The sequence below is a fragment of the Callionymus lyra genome, chromosome 2 (assembly GCF_982586985.1).
Source record: "Callionymus lyra chromosome 2, fCalLyr1.hap1.1, whole genome shotgun sequence".
NCBI lineage: Eukaryota > Metazoa > Chordata > Actinopteri > Syngnathiformes > Callionymidae > Callionymus > Callionymus lyra.
Window position 1 is genome coordinate 37,083,985 of NC_141819.1, and position 23,183 is coordinate 37,107,167.

General features: G+C 38.3%; 2 protein-coding genes across 2 annotated transcripts in view; one reads left to right on the forward strand and one right to left on the reverse strand.

Moving 5' to 3' along the window:
- Positions 1–3,532, forward strand: part of jak1 (Janus kinase 1) — a 28,492-nt gene extending 24,960 nt beyond the window's left edge. The window contains exons 21-25 of the mRNA XM_087784966.1: positions 261–385; positions 456–628; positions 1,364–1,481; positions 1,540–1,650; positions 2,359–3,532. Of these exons, the coding sequence (XP_087641092.1) occupies positions 261–385; positions 456–628; positions 1,364–1,481; positions 1,540–1,650; positions 2,359–2,478 (647 nt within the window). The 3' untranslated portion in view covers positions 2,479–3,532. The remainder of the gene's footprint in view (positions 1–260; positions 386–455; positions 629–1,363; positions 1,482–1,539; positions 1,651–2,358) is intronic.
- Positions 3,533–4,987: 1,455 nt separating this feature from the next.
- raver2 (ribonucleoprotein, PTB-binding 2) overlaps positions 4,988–23,183 on the reverse strand; it is a 67,464-nt gene continuing 49,268 nt past the window's right edge. The window contains exons 6-16 of the mRNA XM_087784968.1: positions 18,900–19,020; positions 16,616–16,698; positions 16,444–16,542; positions 16,233–16,344; positions 12,293–12,552; positions 12,072–12,180; positions 10,983–11,161; positions 10,340–10,453; positions 8,239–8,340; positions 7,819–8,007; positions 4,988–6,893 (exon numbers count right to left, since the gene is read on the reverse strand). Of these exons, the coding sequence (XP_087641094.1) occupies positions 6,753–6,893; positions 7,819–8,007; positions 8,239–8,340; positions 10,340–10,453; positions 10,983–11,161; positions 12,072–12,180; positions 12,293–12,552; positions 16,233–16,344; positions 16,444–16,542; positions 16,616–16,698; positions 18,900–19,020 (1,509 nt within the window). The 3' untranslated portion in view covers positions 4,988–6,752. The remainder of the gene's footprint in view (positions 6,894–7,818; positions 8,008–8,238; positions 8,341–10,339; positions 10,454–10,982; positions 11,162–12,071; positions 12,181–12,292; positions 12,553–16,232; positions 16,345–16,443; positions 16,543–16,615; positions 16,699–18,899; positions 19,021–23,183) is intronic.

Genomic DNA, 23,183 nt, shown 5'->3' on the forward strand with positions numbered 1-23,183 from the left:
TCATATAACATTTTAATTGAGTAAATCATTTTAAAATAACACTTGGTCACTTTTCTATTTAGTCTGAAACTGGAATATATTGCCCTTTATTGCAAAGATGTATGTCAGTGTTTTCTGTGGTGAACACTGACCTATTGTTGGCCGAAGATAGACTGATGCATGTTTAAGACCAGTCTGAATACACTGATAATTCTTGATATTGTTTTGGTTCCACCTTAACATCCATCATTTAAAATAGTGTTATTATTGCTTGTTCGCAGGAGGTAAAGCCATCAAGCTGATCATGGAGTATCTCCCTCTGGGCAGTCTGCAGAACTATCTGGCTCAGAACAAAACCAAGATTCCCATGAGCGCCTTAATCGACTATTCCATCCAGATTTGTCAGGTACCTTCGGAAGCCTCTTCTATTCCGTGGTTTTCTTTTGGAAAGTTAACTGAAACTGCTTTCCTCTCAGGGCATGGAATACTTGGGCTCCCAGAATTACATCCACCGTGACTTAGCTGCTCGGAATGTGCTCGTGGAGAACGAGAGCACGGTGAAGATCGGAGACTTCGGACTGACCAAGTGCATCAAGAAGAACGAAGGCTATTACAGAGTGACGGATGGAACCGACAGCCCCGTGTTCTGGTGAGAGTCCTCGCACCATTTGCTCAGAAAACGACAGGAAGACTAAAGTCGCTCTAGTTTTCCAATATAGCAAAGACAGTGAAGTGAAAAGGGAAATGAAAGAGGTCCCTTGTCACTCTTGAGCCTCCACAGAAGGGTTGCCAATTCAATTTTCTACACATTACTATTTATATGCTTAGACTCTTTTGACAGACTGTAACAGAAAAAAGAAAGAAGAAAAAAACCTATGATTGTAAAACTGTTGTTTCGGGCGACCCCGTGTGTCAGGAAAGTGTAACTGCAGTAACAGTTTAAATGGAAAAAAAAGTGAAGAATTTTGATGAAATAATAGAGTGCAATCATTGCAGGACATATAATAAAAATGTTGTGTTTTATACATACATAAATATACATTAAAAATAAATTGCATTACTTTTTTTTAAATCACAATCCAAACATGATTATTGCTATTGTTTTAAACTGAGATAAAAAAAAAAAGAAAAAATAAGTGAGATTACATTAAAGTGGGAAGATAAACATTGAATTATAGAATATAAATACAAATAAATTACTGTTCTTGAAATGTGATAAATATTTATACTTTATTTATGTATTGCTATTATTATTTATAAGTTGCAAAGAGGAAGTTGGGTTGTATTTGTAGTGCAGTGTCAGAGAAATGCATATGAACTCCCACAGGTGTCGCTATTGTTCGTTTATCATTTCATAAAGTGATATTGGTGTTGTGTGTCTCAGGTACGCCCCCGAGTGTCTCTCCGACAGCAAGTTCTTCCTGGCCTCTGACGTCTGGTCGTTCGGCGTGACCATGTACGAGCTCGTCACCTACTGCGAGTCCAGCAAAGGGCCCATGAAGGTGAGCCTCGTGTCCCTGAACGAACGGGTGGAACGACTAACAATCGCTCGTCTGTCAGATGTTCCACAGCATGATCGGTCGAGCGCATGGTGGGACCACCGTCCTCTGCTTGTTGGAGCTGCTGCGTAAGGGACACCGGTTACCTCAGCCGGAGGGTTGTCCAGAATCCGTGAGTCTCACCCAGACGTGTCTTCTTTTCAAACCCATTTAGTGAAGCAGTGAAAATATTTTTACAACAAAGTTGAAAATGATCTCGAGTTTCATGCGTGCAGTTCCATCCAGAAGTGCAAATACAGAACTGTGTACAAACATGTTTATTAGCTGATGCTAGTTAGTACAGGTTTGGCGTAGTTTGTCAAATCATCGTCAAAAATCTTCAAAGATGATGTTGGTGTTGAGAAGCAAGAAAGTTACCAGACTTGATTCAGTCAGTTTGAAACCAGCACTAGCTAGTTTACCCTTTTTATAAGTGCATAAAACTTCACACGTAAAGCTTCAAGTCCTTCTCATCTTTTTTCTGCAATCTACTCACTTCCCGATAACTATAAAATTCTTACACACAATTATTTAATTATTACACACAGAACTAGTTTGAACTAGTGCTGTTAGTTTGTTAGCTCATGCTAGGTGCTAGCAGGTTTGGTGTAGTCGTAATTCTTTTACTTATATTATTAACTTGATAAGTTGATGTTCGATATTGCTAGAAAAAAGATAATTCACACATGAAGCTTGAAACCAGTTTCATTGTCTCTAATAATGAATGATTGAAACTGTACACTGTTAATAAACGCAAAGACATTTACAATCTTGACCACTAGATGTCAGCACTGAGGCTGCAGTTGTTGTAAGTAAGTAATATTTGTGTGTTTGTGCTCAGTTGTACCACCTGATGCGTCGCTGCTGGGAGGAGGCACCGGGTCAGCGAATCACCTTCAAGCGTCTGATCGAAGAGCTGACCGCCCTGCAGGGTCAAACGTCGCCACCCAGCGACCATTGAGCTCCGGGTCAAGAAAACATGAAGACATGGGATGATTCAAGATGTTGAAGTTTAGAAAGGGACGTGCGTTTAATCACCTGCTGATATATTAGGAGTCTAGTCGACTCCCTGTGACTCACTTGTGGCTGAGATCCATTTATACGCTTTGAGCAGTCGGTCATCCGACAGACACTCGGTGTAGAGCATGACTATGATGTTCCTGACTCGTGAGGACACTCAGTCATGACTCTGCAACACTTTTTTGATTATCATGTGAATGAGAAACACAAACACACAGTCCCAAGTCGACAATTAATGTTCGTCATTCAAAATCTAACGATTGCAACAAGATTCGTGGTTTCCATCATGACCAGGAGATTTTACACTCAGTTTTTTGGTAAGACGGCAGTAACACAACATGATAAACTAAAAGTTGCATCCAACAGTTGATTGAACAGAAAAAATGAACTTTAAACAGAGAAACCTGATAATCATGAGTCATTTATTTTAGCTCACCAACAACATTTTCTTTGAATCATGACAAACATTTTAACCGCCTGAAGCCTGAACCATTTTCGTCAGCCGCAGATCCCGCTTGAACGTCATGAAGATGTTTGTGAGTCGTCGGATGATTTGACGCCACAATCCCTGTTCATAGTGTAAATCCTCCTTGTATTACATTTTTCCATGTTTTATTTTTTTAAGTTGAAATTTTAATCGTGTTTGGATCTTTAATTTCGATGTGCTTGACTTGACTTGCTTGGCTGACATCATTGTTGGCGAAGGGATTGAGAGGGAAGAAGAATGTTGGTCGTTCTGGACCGGAGCAGGAAGCTTCATCCCGCTGGGAAGAAGCATAAATCTATATTTTTTAAGAAAGGAACGCAAAGAGTGTTTTTTTTTATACGCAAGGGGAAGTGGTGTTTAACATCCCAATATACTTTCACAGACGTAGAATTTTGGGTGTAGGTGGAGTTAAAAGACGTCTCTATGTTCTGGTCTCAATACAACATCGTAAACAAACCTATATTATTGTCTGTCTCTCTCTCTGTGATCAATAAAACACTTTCCTGCATTCGTTTTGTTCTGGGACTGTTTTTCGAACCTTTTGTTTGAATATATATGTGATGAAGCAGTGTCACTAGAGTCCACTGGATGGCGGTCTCTGCACTATTTTCCTTTCGTTTTGAACAACTGTTCTAATGAAACATCACATCATTTTTAAACTGATGGCGCCACCTACTGACCTCTAAACAACATGACACTGTTTCATGAAGCCTCATCAGACCAGCACTACTGAAACAGTATTAGCAGTATTAGGCATCGTGTATGAGAAACGTGCGTACATTTATTTTTATTGAGCATGATGGGAGTCGAGAAAAGTGTTTAAAGTTGACCAACAATTTAATTATTTAATGTTTAAAAAACTGTTGGCTTGTCTGTGCGTGTGTGTGTTTCTACGTCATTTGGTGCTCCGCCCTCTAACCGCTTCGCTATTTGTTTATCCTCAAGGCCCTGCCTATAGCGAAGCGGTTAGAGGGCTTCGCACCAATTGGTAGAACCTGAGATTATGAGGATAACTCAGGGGTTGTCTTTTGTGTGTGTGTGCATGAGTTACACACTCTTAAACATCTTGACAACACAGCTTGAAATATAGCATGTAGCCTCTCAGTGAGTGTTTTTTTCAGGGTCAAGGTAAAGGGGCCAGGAAGGGGGCAGAAGGACCTCATGAAAATACAAATATGTTTAGTTATATTTATTATAACAATGAAAATAATCCTGTAATAGCAATTTCATTTAATTAATCAGCCATTTTAAGACAAATAAGTCTCCTTTTTTCACATTTTTTTTAATCATTCTTTGTCATTTATTTATATATATATATATTTTACTGAAGCGAACCTACATACTTGACTATTTTAGTGTGTGTCATATCATTTTGAATTGTTGTGTATGTGTTGCACTGTGTCAACCTCATGTTGCTGCTGTATTTCAGCAGAAAGGCAACATTTTTAAACCTGGGTTCTGTCACAGACAGTTTGTGCAATCATGGTATTTCTGCAGCAGTGAGACGGATGAACGACGGACAGCTGAGTGGCGGCGGCCTCGAGATCGGGCGACGGTCGGGGGAAAAAAAAAAAAAAAAAACCCACTTTCCAAAGATCGCTGACTCAGCTGTCCACGCACAGATCCATCCGTCCCACGCACACGTCAGATGTCCAGAAGAATCCATCGGAGGCTGCAACCGTCAAAACGATTGAGTGGAGTGATGAGGAGGAGGTGTGAGAAGAACGGAGTGAGTGAGATGTTTTCAGCGAGTGTCAGGAGACGACAGGACTGAGGAACAAAGAGTGAGTTCGGATGAGAACTGTGATGTGTTTCTGTTGTTTTAAACAGAGTGACACTCATTAGGATATATCTATATATATATAGATATATCTTTATATATCTAGATATATACGATCAGTTCTCAGACACAAGGGCCACTAAGATCATCTAAAGTTTGATTGAAACTGATCACAAATGTATCTTAAGTAGAAATAAGATGTTTATTTGGTCTCACGTGGCAGTTTTTATTCAAGACTCTTGATTTATCAAACTCTGGATTATTCAATTCTACAGCAGCATCAAAGATAAACTTATAAAATCAGCTGGAATCCAAAAAACACAACTTAACAATTTATTGACATTTCATGTAAAATAAGAATGTTTTCTTACGACGCACTCAACATGGCATAAGTTTAAAAATAAAAAAAAGAAGCGAAAACTGAAGATAGAAATGTGCGTCTGAAGTTCTAATACACGTTATATTGCTTAAAAACTTGAAATGTCTAAAACGCAAACTTTTCCCATTCTCCATCCCTAACTCGTAGGTGTGGCAGTACCGCAGCCAAACACCAGGGGGAGCCAACAGGTTCATTACACAGTTGATACAGTCTACGATTCAGCCGCGGGCGCATGTACAGCGAGGACACGTTGAGGTCATTACACAAAAGATAGTCCAAGAAAAAAATAAATCATCAACGCGGAAGAAAAACCACGGTCACCGTGGCGACGCTCCCATCAGATCTCGGCCACTATTGCTTTTCTTTTCTAGCGCGTGTGAGCCACGTTGCCATGGAGACGCAAGTGATTTCCTGCTCAGTGATATAAGACAAGTTTAGATGAACAAGCGTGTGGAGGCGAAGAGATAAACACCAGTTTCTTCCCTCGCTTATTGCTCAAACCAACCGCCGTGACCAAAAGATGACGCCCATCACCTGAAAGTCGTTCCTTTCGAGTTTTGCCCTCGAAAGTGCCCTTTGGCTCAGCTCACAGCACGATTCACTTGTTTTAAATCTGGGACCCTCGTCCAAAAAAAAAAGGGGGTTTTATTCGCACTCAAATGTCGCCATCTAGTGCCATGACAAGGCTTTGTACATCGCTCATAAACTTTTTCCGAAGAGTGTTCTCGAAACACACACCATCCCGACCAAATAATGAGTCACTTCCTGCAGCCATGTAACTAACACTAAAGACATCTAGTGGTGCATGTTGGGACTGCACTACACATCAGAGCTGAATTACAGACAAAAAGAATGTTTGCGAGATTTAAAATAAGCTTCTTTTTTTTTGTTTTTTACATTTCCGGTTTGAAAAACCCTATAATAATTCACTTCCTGTTCAAAACCTTCAAAATAAGTGCCTGCGACGTTCAATCCAAACTAGTCAGACATCAAAATCCATGAAGCTGGAGATAAAAGCGCCACCTGCTGGTCAGGTTAAAAAGTAGCAGAGGTCAAGAGGAGCACTGAGGGGGTTGGGGGGGTAATACTAGAGTTATAATAAATGCAAATATCTTATAAATATACGAATAAAAACATAAATATTAGTCGGAGACGCGTCACATGGCTTCGTGTTTCTCCGCCGACAGTCGAGTCTGGAGCTAGTGAAGGTCGCCAGTGTCTCAGGGGCCGTTGATTGTCGAGGCCCCTGTGATTCCTGAAGTGCTTCCCGTCCCCGGGATATGAATGGCTGACGCTTCCTACGACCACACACGGACTCACAAAGCAAACACCCTTCATATTGAAAAGATAGAAAAGCGATTCAAAACAGACGGAGGTGTCGATGTCCTGGAGGCGCTAAAAACGGTAAAAGCAGCGAGAAAACGTACGACGCGGACGATCGTTGCTAGTGGAAAGATTTAAGGCGTAAACGGGACAAAAGCGACTTTTACAAAAAGTGCCACGACTGACGAGCGCTGTATGGCTTTTTTCTGTTTCCGATCCGTCTCCCTCCGGTCTCTGGGCCTCGGACTAGAGCCGCTTCCTCTTGAAGTAGTCGGCGTACTGACCGCCCAGGCCCTGCGAGTGCTGGCCGATGTAGCCGCCCTCTGATGATGTCACTTCCTGCACGGCCAGCTGGGGGTACTCCCTCTTGTGGCCCCTGGTCTGGTTCTGGAACACAATTCAGCACCAGTGTGTTGGATATCATAAGAAATTATATTGAAATGAAACATTATTATATCATTTTTATCCAGGTGTATTTTTTAATTACATTATTACAAACTATAAATAAATATTAAGTCATTTTGCTTTAAATAATAACATAACAAATTATCAAAAATAGTTTGATTTCATATGAAAAGCTAAATTTCACAACTCAGCCAAATTATTAAGACCACCTTAAGAGCTAGTGATGTGTAGTCTAGTATATGGTACATGTGTATGGGGATTTTTAGTATTTATATATTCTTTTTTAGTATTTAAGGTTTTATGTATGTTATGTATTTACTGCTTAGTATATGTGAATATATATACTGTATATATTATTATATATATATTATTATATATTATTATATAATTTTATACTGTGTACCATCTGTAATATGAGACATGATGTATATATTGTTAAATTAAAATTGGTTGTTTTATTGTAATATTTTTATTTATTTGTTTTTTGGGTTTAAAAAAAAAAGAAAATCTCTATTATTTACATGATTATTGCCAACACAAAAAAATCCATTGTTGTTGCAATAAAAGGTTTCTGATTCTAATATATTATGTATTGTCAAAGATATCTGTATAGAAACATTCGACATTTTAATTTGTACGTTTTGCATATTTGATACATTTTAGAATTAAAAATAAAATGAAAAGAAAGTGTTGCCATAAAACAAATGATTTAGCATTAAATCTAATATAAATGATATTTTAAATATCTAATAGCTAATATAAAAGCACTTTACTCATAAAAAAGACAAATGTAAGGAGAAAAAAGCAACAAAAAGATCTTTAACTGGTTCTATTTTGACTTGAGTATTATTAATAGTATAGTAGTATTCTAGTATTATTTTGACCTGGTGGCATAGATGCCACTCACGTAGTAGTAGGTGTTCCAGTCGGTGGGCGGGGCCGGCGGAGGGTGTGGCGCCCCCAGGAAGCCCGGCATCAGAGGAAGGGAGCCGTAGGCAGGAAGCACTGTGGCGGCCGGCAGGACGGCCGGGGCGGGAGCGGCGTTGTTACCGACGGTGTGCAGAGAAACTCCCAGAGGCTTGCAGACGTCCACGTCCTGCTGGACAGACGTGTTTCAAGTGTGTGTACATGTGTGTACATGTGTGTACATGTTTGTACAAGTGTGTCAAGTTAAGTCTTTGTTGTCAAGTTGTGTTTCCAAGTGTGTAGACAAATGATTAAGGTTTCTTTGAGTGAGAAGTGTCAAACCATGTGTGTGTGTGTGTGTGTGTGTGTGTGTGTGTGTGTGTGTGTGTGTGTGTGTGTGTGTGTGTGTGTGTGTGTGTACCTTGGTGGCGAAGGCTTGTGTCGCTGCGGCAGGCTGTGTGTAGTACTGAGTGATGGCCTGCATATAGGAGGTGTAATCGGAGTAGGTGGAGACTGGAGGAGCCTGAAGACACGAACACGACAATTCAGATTTTACTCTTGTTGTGTTAGTCAACCTAGATACACTTGAGCTTCCTTATAAAGTGCCCCCGTGCAGTCAGAAAAGTCCCAGCAATCCAGTAAAGTACGACATCGGGTGTTGGAAAAAATGGATACAATTAAATATTGCAATTTTCTTTTTCACATTACTGTGACGATAATGAAAAGAAAAGCATTGATTTGGGGATTTTTTTTCGCTGTGAAACACCATTTTATTTGATAGATATTGAATAGTTTGTATTAAAAATACATTGAGAATAAAGTTGAAAACGTTGCATATGTGCCAATTAAAATCCTGGCCTCTAGATGGCAGCAGTCATCCCATCCTTAGCAGATAAAGCAACAATGAAATCCCGAAAGATCCCTGCGATGACTGAGGACAAGAGGATACAGTCGACTCCAGCAGCTTTTAAATCTGATGTTTGGACATATTTTGGTCATCTGTGTGTCATGTGGTCTGTAAATTCTATAACACCAGAGTCAAGTACTGACAATACTACATATATATCCTTGTTACTATAGTATCACTATATATTGTATTGTTGTACATGTATCGTGATACATATCGTTTCACCAGGTTGTTACCAATAAACACTCATAGGCATCAGAAACGTCTACGTAGTTGTTTTATAAATTGTGTTTAAGTAAAAATCAAACTTTGCTGAACATAAGGAAACTTTTTCATTTTAAGCCTCAAACTCGCAGCACAAAGATAATCTCAAGCAATTGCGAGAAATTGCAAAGCGAAGAATAATGTTTTTGAAAATTGGCGACGGACAGAAATCAGAACAGAAAGTTCAGATTCAAATCACGCGAGGAACAACGAGGAACAACGAGGAACAACGAGCACCTCAGGAGTGTCAGGAGAAGAACGACGTGTGACAGGAAGCATCATCTCGACAGCACAGCGTTGATGACGATCACATGACTGACATGAGCGTTGAGTAAATTTTTTTTTTTTTGTTACAGACACAAATTAAAAAAAATCACCAGAACTTTCTGAACAAAAATTTACAGAAAAAACTATTGGAAAACAACAAGTTAGATTTATTCAAAAACAATATTCAATATATTTAATATAAATGTCTAATTATAATCAATTTAATAGTATATATTTTTTATTTCTATCAAAATCTATATGTTGATTATACAAAATGTTCTTTCTTTATGTTTCAAAGTCTTACGAATAAAGAGGGATATTTTTTCCACAAATTCTTTTCACTTTAAAAATCTTCTGTGTTCTCCCAAATATTTATTTTATTTGTCATTTATTTTTTAATGAATACAATATGTATTTCTATCATCATTATTATTATTATTATTTAAGAAATATAATTTATATATTTCCATTTGAGAGTTAGACACACACACACACACAAGCATGCAAACACACATAAGGCGACAAACATTAACTGATATTCTTAGGAGGTATGAGCTTTTATTTTGAAAAAGGAAGTTCATTCAGAAACATTATAAATGAAGTAGAATTGTGGAAGTATATCAGTGGTAGAGTATAATAATGGTTGAAATTGTCTGTTTCAAATGTTGATGAAACTTGAACTTTAACTGTTCTTAGGCGTTGAATACTGTATATGTATATATATAAATCCTAGAATTAAATCATCTCTATATTGAATGGTGTTTATTATTTAATTGAATAAAAAATTGATTTTTCTCAAATGGAAAATAACTTTTGCATTAATTGGAATTATAAAAACAAACTATGTGTACAAAATGCATTCCTTTCGAAATATTTAAATCCTTTATTCAATTATTTTAAAACAAACCAATTCAACCTTTCAACATAGACATGATTCAATTAAATTATACAAAACATTATAGAATCAAAGAGAAACATTTAAATTATAAAGATCAACCATTTAATATTCTGATGACACTGCTTTACTTACATATGAAACAAGAAGGAAATAACCTTCTTGTGTGTGTGTGTGTGTGTGTGTTACCTGTGTGTGTGCGTGCTCCTTGTTGTACTCCGTGTTGGCCTCAGGGGGCGCTGTCGTGTTGTAGCTCTGAGCTTGTGCGGCCTGGTAGTGCTGGTACCACTGGGTCATGGCCTCCTGCAAACACAACAACAGTCTCTTCTGCCTCTTCTTCACGGCTTTGATCCTGAGCAACATTCCTGCGGCTCAGACGCCCAAACAAACTGAAGGTGGAGGACAGATGGAGGCGAGCGGCGCCAAGCTGCCAAATCCTGATCACACCCCGTCCAAGAGAATCTCACTCGTCTTCTGGAGCCGCTGCTGTTATCAGCGCTCGTCCATCTGTCCACCAGATCTGTCCGTCCCTCCATCATCTAGGTTTAGGGCAATCTTTTCCTGTCTCATGCTGTGAGGGCGGTGTCCCTCAGGGCTCTGTCCTGGCTCCTCAAATCTATTTATCTTCTCCATTTACTTTGAACATATTTAAGGTATATTTGAATTTTTAAGAATTCAGTTCTAATCTCAATAATCTGGAATTGAAAGTTTGAATAACGGAGATTTGTTAACTCAATTATTTCAATAGTTCTTTTGGTCTGAAGATGAAATAAAACTATCTCTTTCTCTTCTGGGATTACGATGTTTAGCAGAATCTACTGAAGTTGTGTACCTGTGTGTAGGCTTGCGTGTACTGGCTGTAGTCGCGGGCGGCGTCGCCACTGAAGGGCGCCGTCGTGGTCGCCGTGTGAGCGAAGGAGGCGCCGGCGTTCTGAGAGACGAGCGGCGCCCCGGGGTTGGTGTACATGGCGGCGCCGGACTGTGAACCCTGAGGTTTGTTCCCCACCGTCCCTGAAATGGGGCGGAGCCAAAGAAGCGCTGCATGAATCAAGTTCACTGCCCCCGTATGGTACGAGAGCGAACTGCAACTAACTTTTACCTCGACTACGTAAAAAAAACAACAGTCATCAAAGACATATGAAGGACAAAAAATGACATAATTATGAATAAAATACGTTTAAATACATAACGAAATGTAAGAATAAATATACAAATGTTTGAATGAATATTCAAATTATGACCTTTATTACTTGATACTGGCAATAAAATAAGTTGAAAAAGAGAATAAAAAGCTAAAGGTTTGTTGCAAAAATGTTTGAAATGACAAAATACATAAATAATTAAATGTGCAAATAAATGTATTTTAAATTGTATAAATAAATATATGTAAATACACAGAAAGAAAACTGTTCTTCAACAAAAATGAAATAAAAAAATCATTAATTTATTCTATTAAATTTTTATATTTATTGATTAATGAATTCATATGAATGCATTGAGTTATGTATTGATACATTTACCTATAATTATTTAATTTACCGTAAAGATAAACCTTTCATCGTACTGTAATATAATACTGATAAAAAAAACGAACTCTTTATTTGTAAAATCAACATCTCTAGACAAATATTTAACTTTAAAATGATCAAATTCCAAATTTTCAGAGAAAATATTTAGAATGAAACATCAGAGGTTTTAAATATTTATTTAAATGTCAGAAATAGTGAGATTAATAGTAATTAGCTGTAATTATTTGTAATTAACAATAATTAGTAATAATTGGAAACAATTAAAAAAGGTAAACATTTATTGAGATTATTTTGAAGACTTGAGCAAATCATATTTCAGCATTAATTCATGAGATTTTAACTTGATTTCAAGTCAGTATCTTCCTACTAAAATGGAAGACTAGAGTTCCTACCTTGCAGGACCACGCCCGGCATCACACTGGCCAGGTTCAGGTAGGGATTGGAGGGCAGCCTGACCTCCTTCGGGGGGTCACCCAGGAGTGAACTCTGACCCCCACCCACCTGAGGAGGCAACGCGAGAAAGTGATGAGCTCGGACTACCAGGATGAAGAGAGTGATGTCATGAAGAGTCATGATGAAGGGAAGAAGAAAGAGTGGAAGATCTGAGGCTCACCATGTTGTTTCCGTCACCGTTGTGTGTCGACGTGTAAACTCCTCCGGGGGGTTTGGCAGCTGAGGGGTCCAGGCCGGAGCCGCCGAAGCTCAGAGGGAAGCCGTGGCCCTGCAGGTGGGAGTGGACCAGGGTCCCCGGGGGGGCCGGCTGCCGGTCCCCGGGCGAGGCGTTGGGAAGAGACTCCGCCGTGCGGGCCTGGAGGAACTGAACCATCCCTGCTGCACCGTGGGAGGAAACCTGAGCAACTTCTGGACCCAAATCTGGAGAAAAGAACCGGATCATTTCAGCATCAGAGGGAATGTTTACGATGACTTAATGACTCGTCTACCATCACTGCATGACTCGACTATGATGGGTCAACGACTCGTGGAAAATTTGACAATGATTCAGTATGAGCTGTTAATTGTTTACGGTTTTTAAATGACTCATATATGATTTGTCAATGACTCATTTATTAATTGTCAATGACTCATTCTGCTTTGTCAATGAATCATTTATTAATTGTCAATGACTCATTATGATTTGTCAATGACTCATTTATTAATTGTCAATGACTCATTATGATTTGTCAATGAATCATTTATTAATTGTCAATGACTCATTTATTAATTGTCAATGACTCATATATGATATGTCAATGACTCTTTTATTTATTTTCAATGACTCATTTATTATTGGTCAATGACTCATTATGATTTTGCAACAACTTGTCGACAGATTGTTAATTAATTATTAGGATACGTCAATGACTCGCTTTGACTTGGCAATGACTCATTACGGTTTATCAACAAAGGTTTCCACAAAAATGGTCAATGACTCATTTGGATACGTCAATGACTCATCTATGATTTGTCAATGACTCATTAGGATTTGTTAATGACTCATCAAAAATTGGTCAATGACTCATCTACATTTTTATAATGACTGGTCTATGATTTTCAATGACTCCTACGACCATGATTGGTCAATGATGAGTCACGAAGACTCATTTAAAGAACTCGTCCATGATCAGTCTATCGAGCAGCAAAGATCAGTTCCATCACGTCGAGTCACGGTCACTCATAGCAGCGGTCGAGTCACACAGAAAGAATGGCGGGCAGAAGATGAGAAGATGAAGGGAACACAGAGTCGTTATTAAAAGTAAAGTCAGGAGCTCCAGAGACACGAGCGGCCGACAGAAGGAAGTTCTGTGCAGGAAATGAAGGGATATTAAAAGAACACAAAGATGCTTTTAGTGACCGTCGCCTGCTCTGAACAGAGACTCACTCAGACGTCTGGAAGCTCTCGCTGCTAATATCTGAGGTTCTTCACTCATCATGTTTATTTACAGACCCGAGTCGCTGCGCTTTAATAATCCATCTGACTCAAATATCTCAGGACAAGAGAGCGGACGACGAGTCTTGATCCTGTAATGGACATTATGTAGGAACCTTTAGAGGCTCATTGTTTATGACTCATTAACACCTGTCAATGACTCTATATCATTTGTCAATGACTCATTAACATCTGTCAATGACTCCTATATCATTTGTCAATGACTCATAAACACCTGTCAATGACTCTATATCATTTGTCAATGACTCATAAACATCTGTCAATGACTCCTATATCATTTGTCAATGACTCATTAACACCTGTCAATGACTCTATATCATTTGTCAATGACTCATAAACATCTGTCAATGACTCTATATCATTTGTCAATGACTCATAAACATCTGTCAATGACTCCTATATCATTTGTCAATGACTCATTAACATCTGTCAATGACTCCTATATCATTTGTCAATGACTCATTAACACCTGTCAATGACTCTATATCATTTGTCAATGACTCATAAACATCTGTCAATGACTCTATATCATTTGTCAATGACTCATAAACATCTGTCAATGACTCCTATATCATTTGTCAATGACTCATTAACATCTGTCAATGACTCCTATATCATTTGTCAATGACTCATAAACACCTGTCAATGACTCCTATATCATTTGTCAATGACTCATAAACATCTGTCAATGACTCCTATATCATTTGCCAATGACTCATAAACACCTGTCAATGACTCCTATATCATTTGTCAATGACTCATAAACATCTGTCAATGACTCTATATCATTTGTCAATGACTCATAAACATCTGTCAATGACTCCTATATCATTTGTCAATGACTCATAAACATCTGTCAATGACTCCTATATCATTTGTCAATGACTCATTAACATCTGTCAATGACTCCTATATCATTTGTCAATGACTCATTAACACCTGTCAATGACTCTATATCATTTGTCAATGACTCATAAACATCTGTCAATGACTCTATATCATTTGTCAATGACTCATAAACATCTGTCAATGACTCCTATATCATTTGTCAATGACTCATTAACATCTGTCAATGACTCCTATATCATTTGTCAATGACTCATAAACACCTGTCAATGACTCCTATATCATTTGTCAATGACTCATAAACATCTGTCAATGACTCCTATATCATTTGCCAATGACTCATAAACACCTGTCAATGACTCCTATATCATTTGTCAATGACTCATAAACATCTGTCAATGACTCTATATCATTTGTCAATGACTCATAAACATCTGTCAATGACTCCTATATCATTTGTCAATGACTCATTAACATCTGTCAATGACTCCTATATCATTTGTCAATGACTCATTAACACCTGTCAATGACTCTATATCATTTGTCAATGACTCATAAACATCTGTCAATGACTCTATATCATTTGTCAATGACTCATAAACATCTGTCAATGACTCCTATATCATTTGTCAATGACTCATTAACATCTGTCAATGACTCCTATATCATTTGTCAATGACTCATAAACACCTGTCAATGACTCCTATATCATTTGTCAATGACTCATAAACATCTGTCAATGACTCCTATATCATTTGCCAATGACTCATAAACACCTGTCAATGACTCCTATATCATTTGTCAATGACTCATAAACATCTGTCAATGACTCTATATCATTTGTCAATGACTCATAAACACCTGTCAATGACTCTATATCATTTGTCAATGACTCATAAACATCTGTCAATGACTCCTATATCATTTGTCAATGACTCATAAACATCTGTCAATGACTCCTATATCATTTGTCAATGACTCATAAACACCTGTCAATGACTCCTATATCATTTGTCAATGACTCATAAACATCTGTCAATGACTCCTATATCATTTGTCAATGACTCATAAACATCTGTCAATGACTCCTATATCATTTGTCAATGACTCATTAACATCTGTCAATGACTCCTATATCATTTGTCAATGACTCATTAACATCTGTCAATGACTCTATATCATTTGTCAATGACTCATAAACATCTGTCAATGACTCTATATCATTTGTCAATGACTCATAAACATCTGTCAATGACTCCTATATCATTTGTCAATGACTCATTAACATCTGTCAATGACTCCTATATCATTTGTCAATGACTCATAAACACCTGTCAATGACTCGTTTATCATTTGTCAATGACTCATTAACATCTGTCAATGACTCCTATATCATTTGTCAATGACTCATAAACATCTGTCAATGACTCCTATATCATTTGTCAATGACTCATAAACATCTGTCAATGACTCCTATATCATTTGTCAATGACTCATAAACATCTGTCAATGACTCCTATATCATTTGTCAATGACTCATAAACATCTGTCAATGACTCCTATATCATTTGTCAATGACTCATTCAGACTTCTCTTGGAGTAAAGTGAGACTACTCTGCACCATCAGGCTCAATAACAGTCTCTGGTTGAAAGTAAACCACTTGCTCAGCTCGAATGATTCTGACCAGTCTTGTTCTCGCACGTCTGGTCCCTGCAACCGACCTCGTCCGTTCTAACTGAAGCTAAAGTCAACACCGACCTGTCGGTGAGTCGCCCAGTAAACCTTTCCCGAGCGGCACGACAGCAGGAGGCCTCAGAGACAAGGCCTTGTGCACCAGCAGTCGAGATGGATCTCCCAGCAGACTGGAGACCTGCAGAGTCGAGAAGACAACAATAAAAGCTTTGTGAGATATTATTCATGTTTGCACAGACGACGACTCCATCTGGAGCAGAAGAAGAAAAGTTCTTACGTTGTTGATGCGTTTGTCTTTGAGGTGCAGCAGCTGCTGCTGGGCCAGCTGCATGTGCAGCAGGTTCTGCAGCACCAGGCCGTTCCCCAGCATGGCGCTCTGCAACGTCAACACACTGTTAGCAAACCAGTCTTCTAGGCGCGCGGGCAGGCGGGCGGGTGGAGGTAACGACCTGGTGGGCCTTTCCCAGCGTCAGCAGGGCGGCGGTGAGCGGCGGTCTGAGGAAGGGCAGGCTGGCGTGACGTCCGTATTTACCTGCAGACATTGACAAGTTCACCTTAGCGAAGCAATGATTTATTGTGACTTGTCAATAACTCATTATAACTTGTTAATGTCTCATTACATCTTGTAATGACTCAATACAACTTGTCAATAACTTATTACAACTTGTCAGTGATTCATTCATCTTGTCACTAACTCATTATGTCTTGTCAAACACTCATACCGTCTTGTCAATGACTCAATACGTCTAATCAATGATTTATTATGACTTGTCAATAATTCATTACGTCTTGTCAATGACTCATTACGAATTATCAATGACTCATTACGTCTTGTCAATGACTCATTACATCTTGTCAATGACTCATTACGTCTTGTCAATGACTCATTACGTCTTGTCAATGACTCATTACATCTTGTCAATGACTCATTACGTCTTGTCAATGACTCATTACGTCTTGTCAATGACTCATTACATCTTGTCAATGACTCATTACGTCTTGTCAATGACTCATTACATCTTGTCAATGACTCATTACGTCTTGTCAATGACTCATTACGTCTTGTCAATGACTCATTACATCTTGTCAATGACTCATTACGTCTTGTCAATGACTCATTACGAATTGTCAATGACTCATTACGTCTTGTCAATGACTCATTACATCTTGTCGATGACTCATTAAGACTTCTCAATAACACATTACGAATTGTCAATGACTCATTACGTCTTGTCAATGACTCATTACGTCTTGTCAATGACTCAATACATCTTGTCAATGACTCATTACGTCTTGTCAATGACTCATTACGTCTTGTCAATGACTCATTACGAATTGTCAATGACTCATTACGTCTTGTCAATGACTCATTACGTCTTGTCAATGACTCAATACATCTTGTCAATGACTCATTACGTCTTGTCAATATAACTCATTACGTCTTGTCAATGACTCAATACATCTTGTCAATGACTCATTACGTCTTGTCAATGACTCTATTATGGCTTGTCAATGACTCATTACGTCTTGTCAATGACTCATTACGTCTTGTCAATGACTCTATTATGGCTTGTCAATGACTCATTACGTCTTGTCAATGACTCATTACGTCTTGTCAATGACTCATTACATCTTGTCAATGACTCATTACGTCTTGTCAATGACTCATTACGTCTTGTCAATGACTCATTACATCTTGTCAATGACTCATTACGTCTTGTCAATGACTCATTACGAATTGTCAATGACTCATTACGTCTTGTCAATGACTCATTACATCTTGTCGATGACTCATTAAGACTTCTCAATAACACATTACGAATTGTCAATGACTCATTACGTCTTGTCAATGACTCATTACGTCTTGTCAATGACTCAATACATCTTGTCAATGACTCATTACGTCTTGTCAATGACTCATTACGTCTTGTCAATGACTCATTACGAATTGTCAATGACTCATTACGTCTTGTCAATGACTCATTACGTCTTGTCAATGACTCAATACATCTTGTCAATGACTCATTACGTCTTGTCAATATAACTCATTACGTCTTGTCAATGACTCAATACATCTTGTCAATGACTCATTACGTCTTGTCAATGACTCTATTATGGCTTGTCAATGACTCATTACGTCTTGTCAATGACTCATTACGTCTTGTCAATGACTCAATACATCTTGTCAATGACCCATTACGTCTTGTCAATGACTCTATTATGGCTTGTCAATGACTCATTACGTCTTGTCAATGACTCATTACGTCTTGTCAATGACTCATTACGTCTTGTCAATGACTCATTACAACTTCTCAATGACTAATTACGACTTGTCAATAACTCATTAAGACTTGTCAATAACTCATTAAGACTTGTCAATGACTCCTGATGACTTGTCAGTGACTCATGGTGTCTTGTCAATATAACTTATTACGACTTGTAAATGACTCATTACATCTTGTCAATGACTCAATATGACTGGTTAATGACTTAATAAGACTTGTCAATGGCTTTATACGATGTGTTGATTACTTATTACAAATTGCCACTCACTCATGAATGACTTATTAATGACTCATTACGTCTTGTCAATGATTAATAATAACTTGTCAATAAATCATTACGTCTCGTCAGTAAATTATGATGAATTGTCAATAACTCGTTACTTCAGCGCCCCCTCATCACATGATGGAACTACACTTCCTTATTAGCATGATGGCGTGAACAAATCACCTCCTCTCTTCCCGGCGTGGTACGGTCTCATGAGGATCTGCAGGGCCGCCGGGTTGGTCATGCTGGTCAACAACTGGGCCAGGTTGGGTTCTGGCAGCAGCCCTTTCCTGTTGCTGAGAATCTGAGGGAAGAAAAGATCCATGAACTCTCCAGGATGAAACATGTTTTCAGCTCTTAATGAGCTTGCGTTGGCGCTCCAGGTCGCTGCTGTAACGATTGCAGAGGTTTACAGCGACAGGGTGAGGATGTCCACGTCCAACTGGAGGAGGCACAGAGAGGATCTGAAGTGAACCAGGTTGAAAAATGAGCCATTATAGTCGCCAGTCAGTCGTAGTGGACCGCCATCATTATCCAGTGAAGGACGACGCTAATTGAAAGTTTGTGGGGGTCATAGTAGATTCTTAAGTTGGACACATTATTGAAGTCAATTATTCCATTTTGCACAGTGTAAATACGCTTTGAAGGGAAATTATTGAGGTTTTTGAAAATGTATATTTTGACCTGAATCTTCAACACGGTTTTCATCAACTTCTTACCTAATTGTTTAACTTACACATTATGTTGCCTATTGGTTATTTTGCCAAAAAAACCTGCATTTAACGTTACTCAAATTTAGTAACATATACTTGAACTTGCAACATTGCAAATGAGGGTCCATCCCTATCAAAAACCCACTCATTTATGGTGACCTGAATATCTACCATAATGCTTTGCCGCCCAGCCAACGACTGCTGATCACTGACATAGCAACATAGACTTTAAGTAGAATTTAAAATATTGTAGCCATTACTCAGCAGTCACTAGTTAGAGCAGTGTGTTGAAAGGCATCATGGGAGTTTACTCCTTTGGGGCCAAAGCAACAAAGAATCAAAAATATACAAAATATTTCATATGTAGTAACTTAAATTCGACAAACTTAACTATACATTGTTTTTCATTTTAAATTGAAACTAAACCACAAAAATCATTGATTCCAAGTAGGAAAAGAGGTATTTTAACAATCAGTACAGTTTGTTTTCAGTGCTGAGTAAAATTATTTAATTTATACATAAGTGTTTATTGAACTTATAAATGGTTTAAGATGTTCATAAAATATCAAAGAAAAGTTGTGCCGCTACTTCCTGGAATTTGACCAATAGTGGTGGTCCTGGAAACGAACCACTGTGATAAATGAGGGAACACTGTAACACAATATGAAGTGTCATATAAAAAACACAAATTCCTGAAAAAGGAGTTAGGAGAAATTGTAAGAATACAAATCCAGGATACGTTGTAACCATGCACACGTTATTTGCATGACTACAAGAAACACTGCATGCCCACCAGAAGACAGAGAAGCACCTCACTGACTCGTGAGTCACATCTCCTGTTGTCGGAGGCAGCACTTTAGTGGCCTTTTGACCAGAGTGACACTCCAATCTTGTCAAGTACTTTCACTGCCTGAGAAGCCAGAAGAGTATTTACTGCTCCGGCTGCATCAAACCTAATCACCACCCAACAAAATAACCTTCATTTATTTGTAAATACAACCATAAACTGTCGATCAAAGCAAGTGCTTCATGAAAAGTGCTTCACTACTCACAATATTAAAGCATTAAATTATTTTCTACTATCAACATTTTATTGTTGTTTGTTTGTCTTTGTTCTTGAAATGATTGTCGGTTTATAAAACTGGTCCATTTAAAGAGCTCTTAAAAGTGTAAAAATATGTCTTGTGAGTTAGACAATACCTGCTTCAATGTCATGGTAAATATAGATCTATACTTTTTTTTTTAATAAGAAAATGATGCCCATCATATTTTTGTCAAAAATATCATTTCTGTATCAAATTATTTAAAGCAGTTTTACTAACACAACCCTATAAAAAGTCATCTTCTGGCTGTTACACTTTGTTACACTTTCTTTAATAAACCAAATATAAAATAAAGGTTCAAAACCAAATTTTTAAAATGAAAGAAATAAATACAACCTCGCAAGAGCCAAGGTCTAAAAGGCATGCAATTTTAGGCTTAACACATAATTGATAAAAACCTTTTTTTTTCAGTTGTTTAAATGAACAAATGCACAGATAAATTACAAGATTATCTAGCGGCCATCAGATTATTGAACTTTTTGTTTTTTTTAATAATTTAATTTAAAATATATAAAAACATAAATGTTCTACACTCGTATACCAACATTTTCATGTTGAAATCAAAAGGCCACTTAAGCAAAAATATTTAATTTATATAATGTATTTAAGAATGATCAGAATTAGAATATTTAAGTGACAATATTAGCTAATTGAATTATTGAATAAAAAAAACAATTCATTTTGGAATGACATAATGAAAAAAACTCGATGCTCAAAAAAAAAAATCGTAGTTTCAACATTTGAAATGTAAAATTCAATCATTCAATTTGACCTTTGACACCCATGTGACTGTAGCTGTTCTCAGTATCTGACACACAAACAGGCAGAGCTGGCGTCATTAGCACGAGGAAATGCATCAGGAAAGACACAAATTAAATCTTATTGAATTCGATTAGGACAAATCAAATGAGGCGCCTGCTGTACAGACCTGGCGCTGAAGTCTGCCATGTTTCCTGGCTGTCACTTCCTGAAGAGAGACCGGTTCGGACGCGAGCGCCCGCGGCCCATCAGCGAGTCTAGCTTACAGTATCTACGTCTGCGCCGCCTCCTGCGACAGAGGAGGTATAGAAGGAGCTGCTTTGCTACAGCTGGTAAAACATGTCAGCGTGAATCAGACTCTCGGGCCACTGGCACCATGATCCGGGCGCACACCCACGCACCGACACACACGCATGCCCGCCAGGCGAGGAAATGTGCGGAGGAACGAAGGCGAGAAGTGTATGAAGCGAGGCGGGGAGGCAGCCATCTGGACCCGACGAGCACCAGGACTCGCTGGAGAATTGAAACCAGGAGTCTCACCTGTTGCCCAGCTGAACATTCCATCTGTAGCCAGAAGCGTCTCCGTCCTCCTCAAGTGCTCTTTTATCGACGTCTGCGCAGACTTCACTGCAACCTCAGTCCCGAAAATATCCAACAACATCACACCTCTTCTCTCAAGGTTTCTATCCTCCTATTGGTCTGGGCAGCAGGTTCTGAGGATCCGAAGCGCCTCGGAGCAAACTCGACCGAGTCCAGAGAGAACAGACTCGACACAGAAACAAACCTGCAGCTCGGCTGTTGCTTCCCAAGCAAGTCATACTTTTGAACCACAAATCTGAGCTGGATTCATGCCGACTTAGGTGGCAAACATGCTTTTAAAAACCATCTTTGGCTTTGTGATTAATTTACAGAATTCGATTCTGATATGCATTGCAAACTGTTACGGGGCGGTAGATTCCACCTCATGATGGGTGTAAGAAATGTTATTTGCTTCAAAATCAAATGTATATTTTATGTTCTTTTAAGGTTTCATTTTGATAAATCTTGTATGAAATAACATAACACGATTTTTTAAACTTAGAACTAACATGCAAACTTCTGTCCACCAGATGGCAGCAGTCGCTACGTCCTCCGCAGCTAATGAAACATTGAAAACCTGCGAGATGCCCTCGATGACTGAGGATGAGAGGATACAGTCGACTCCAACAGCTTTAAAAAGCTGATGTTTGAACGTATTTTGGTTTCAAAACAAATGGAAGCAACACCAAGTACTCAGACAATGCTACAAATATATTTATATATATGTTCTTAGAGGATCGCAATATATTGCAATACATAATTTCGTTGTACATGTATTGTGATCAAATCACCAGATTCTTGACAAAACAGAGTCTTATTCACCTAGGACTGTTAGCCCAGGGCTAAAGTAGAAAGTTTAGCAATCAGTTTAAAATTGTCTTCAGTTAAAAAACAAAGAGGGATTAAAAACCTATAAGAAAATGTTCAAATATGTATTTCTACTTATGTACAAACAATGTAACAATTTAATTGAGTCATTTCGTGTTTTGTGATTTTACGAAACAAGAAAATTACTGTTTTATATTCCTGGCCACCTTCACAGATACTCCCAGTACTTCATAAGAAAACACCGTCACTGACTCGCTGTTGTAAAGTAAGTAAGTAAGTAAGTAATATTTATTTATATAGCGCTTTTCCAGACGAGGGTCACAAAGCGCTTTAACAATCAAAACAATACTCAAAAAAGTACATACTTTAAAGATCAAGATAATACTGAGAACAACACAGTTCCAGAAAATCAAGGAAGAGCCTGAACAAATAGAAACGTCTTAAGATGTTTCTTAAAGGAGTCAGTAGATCCATCAAGCGCAAAG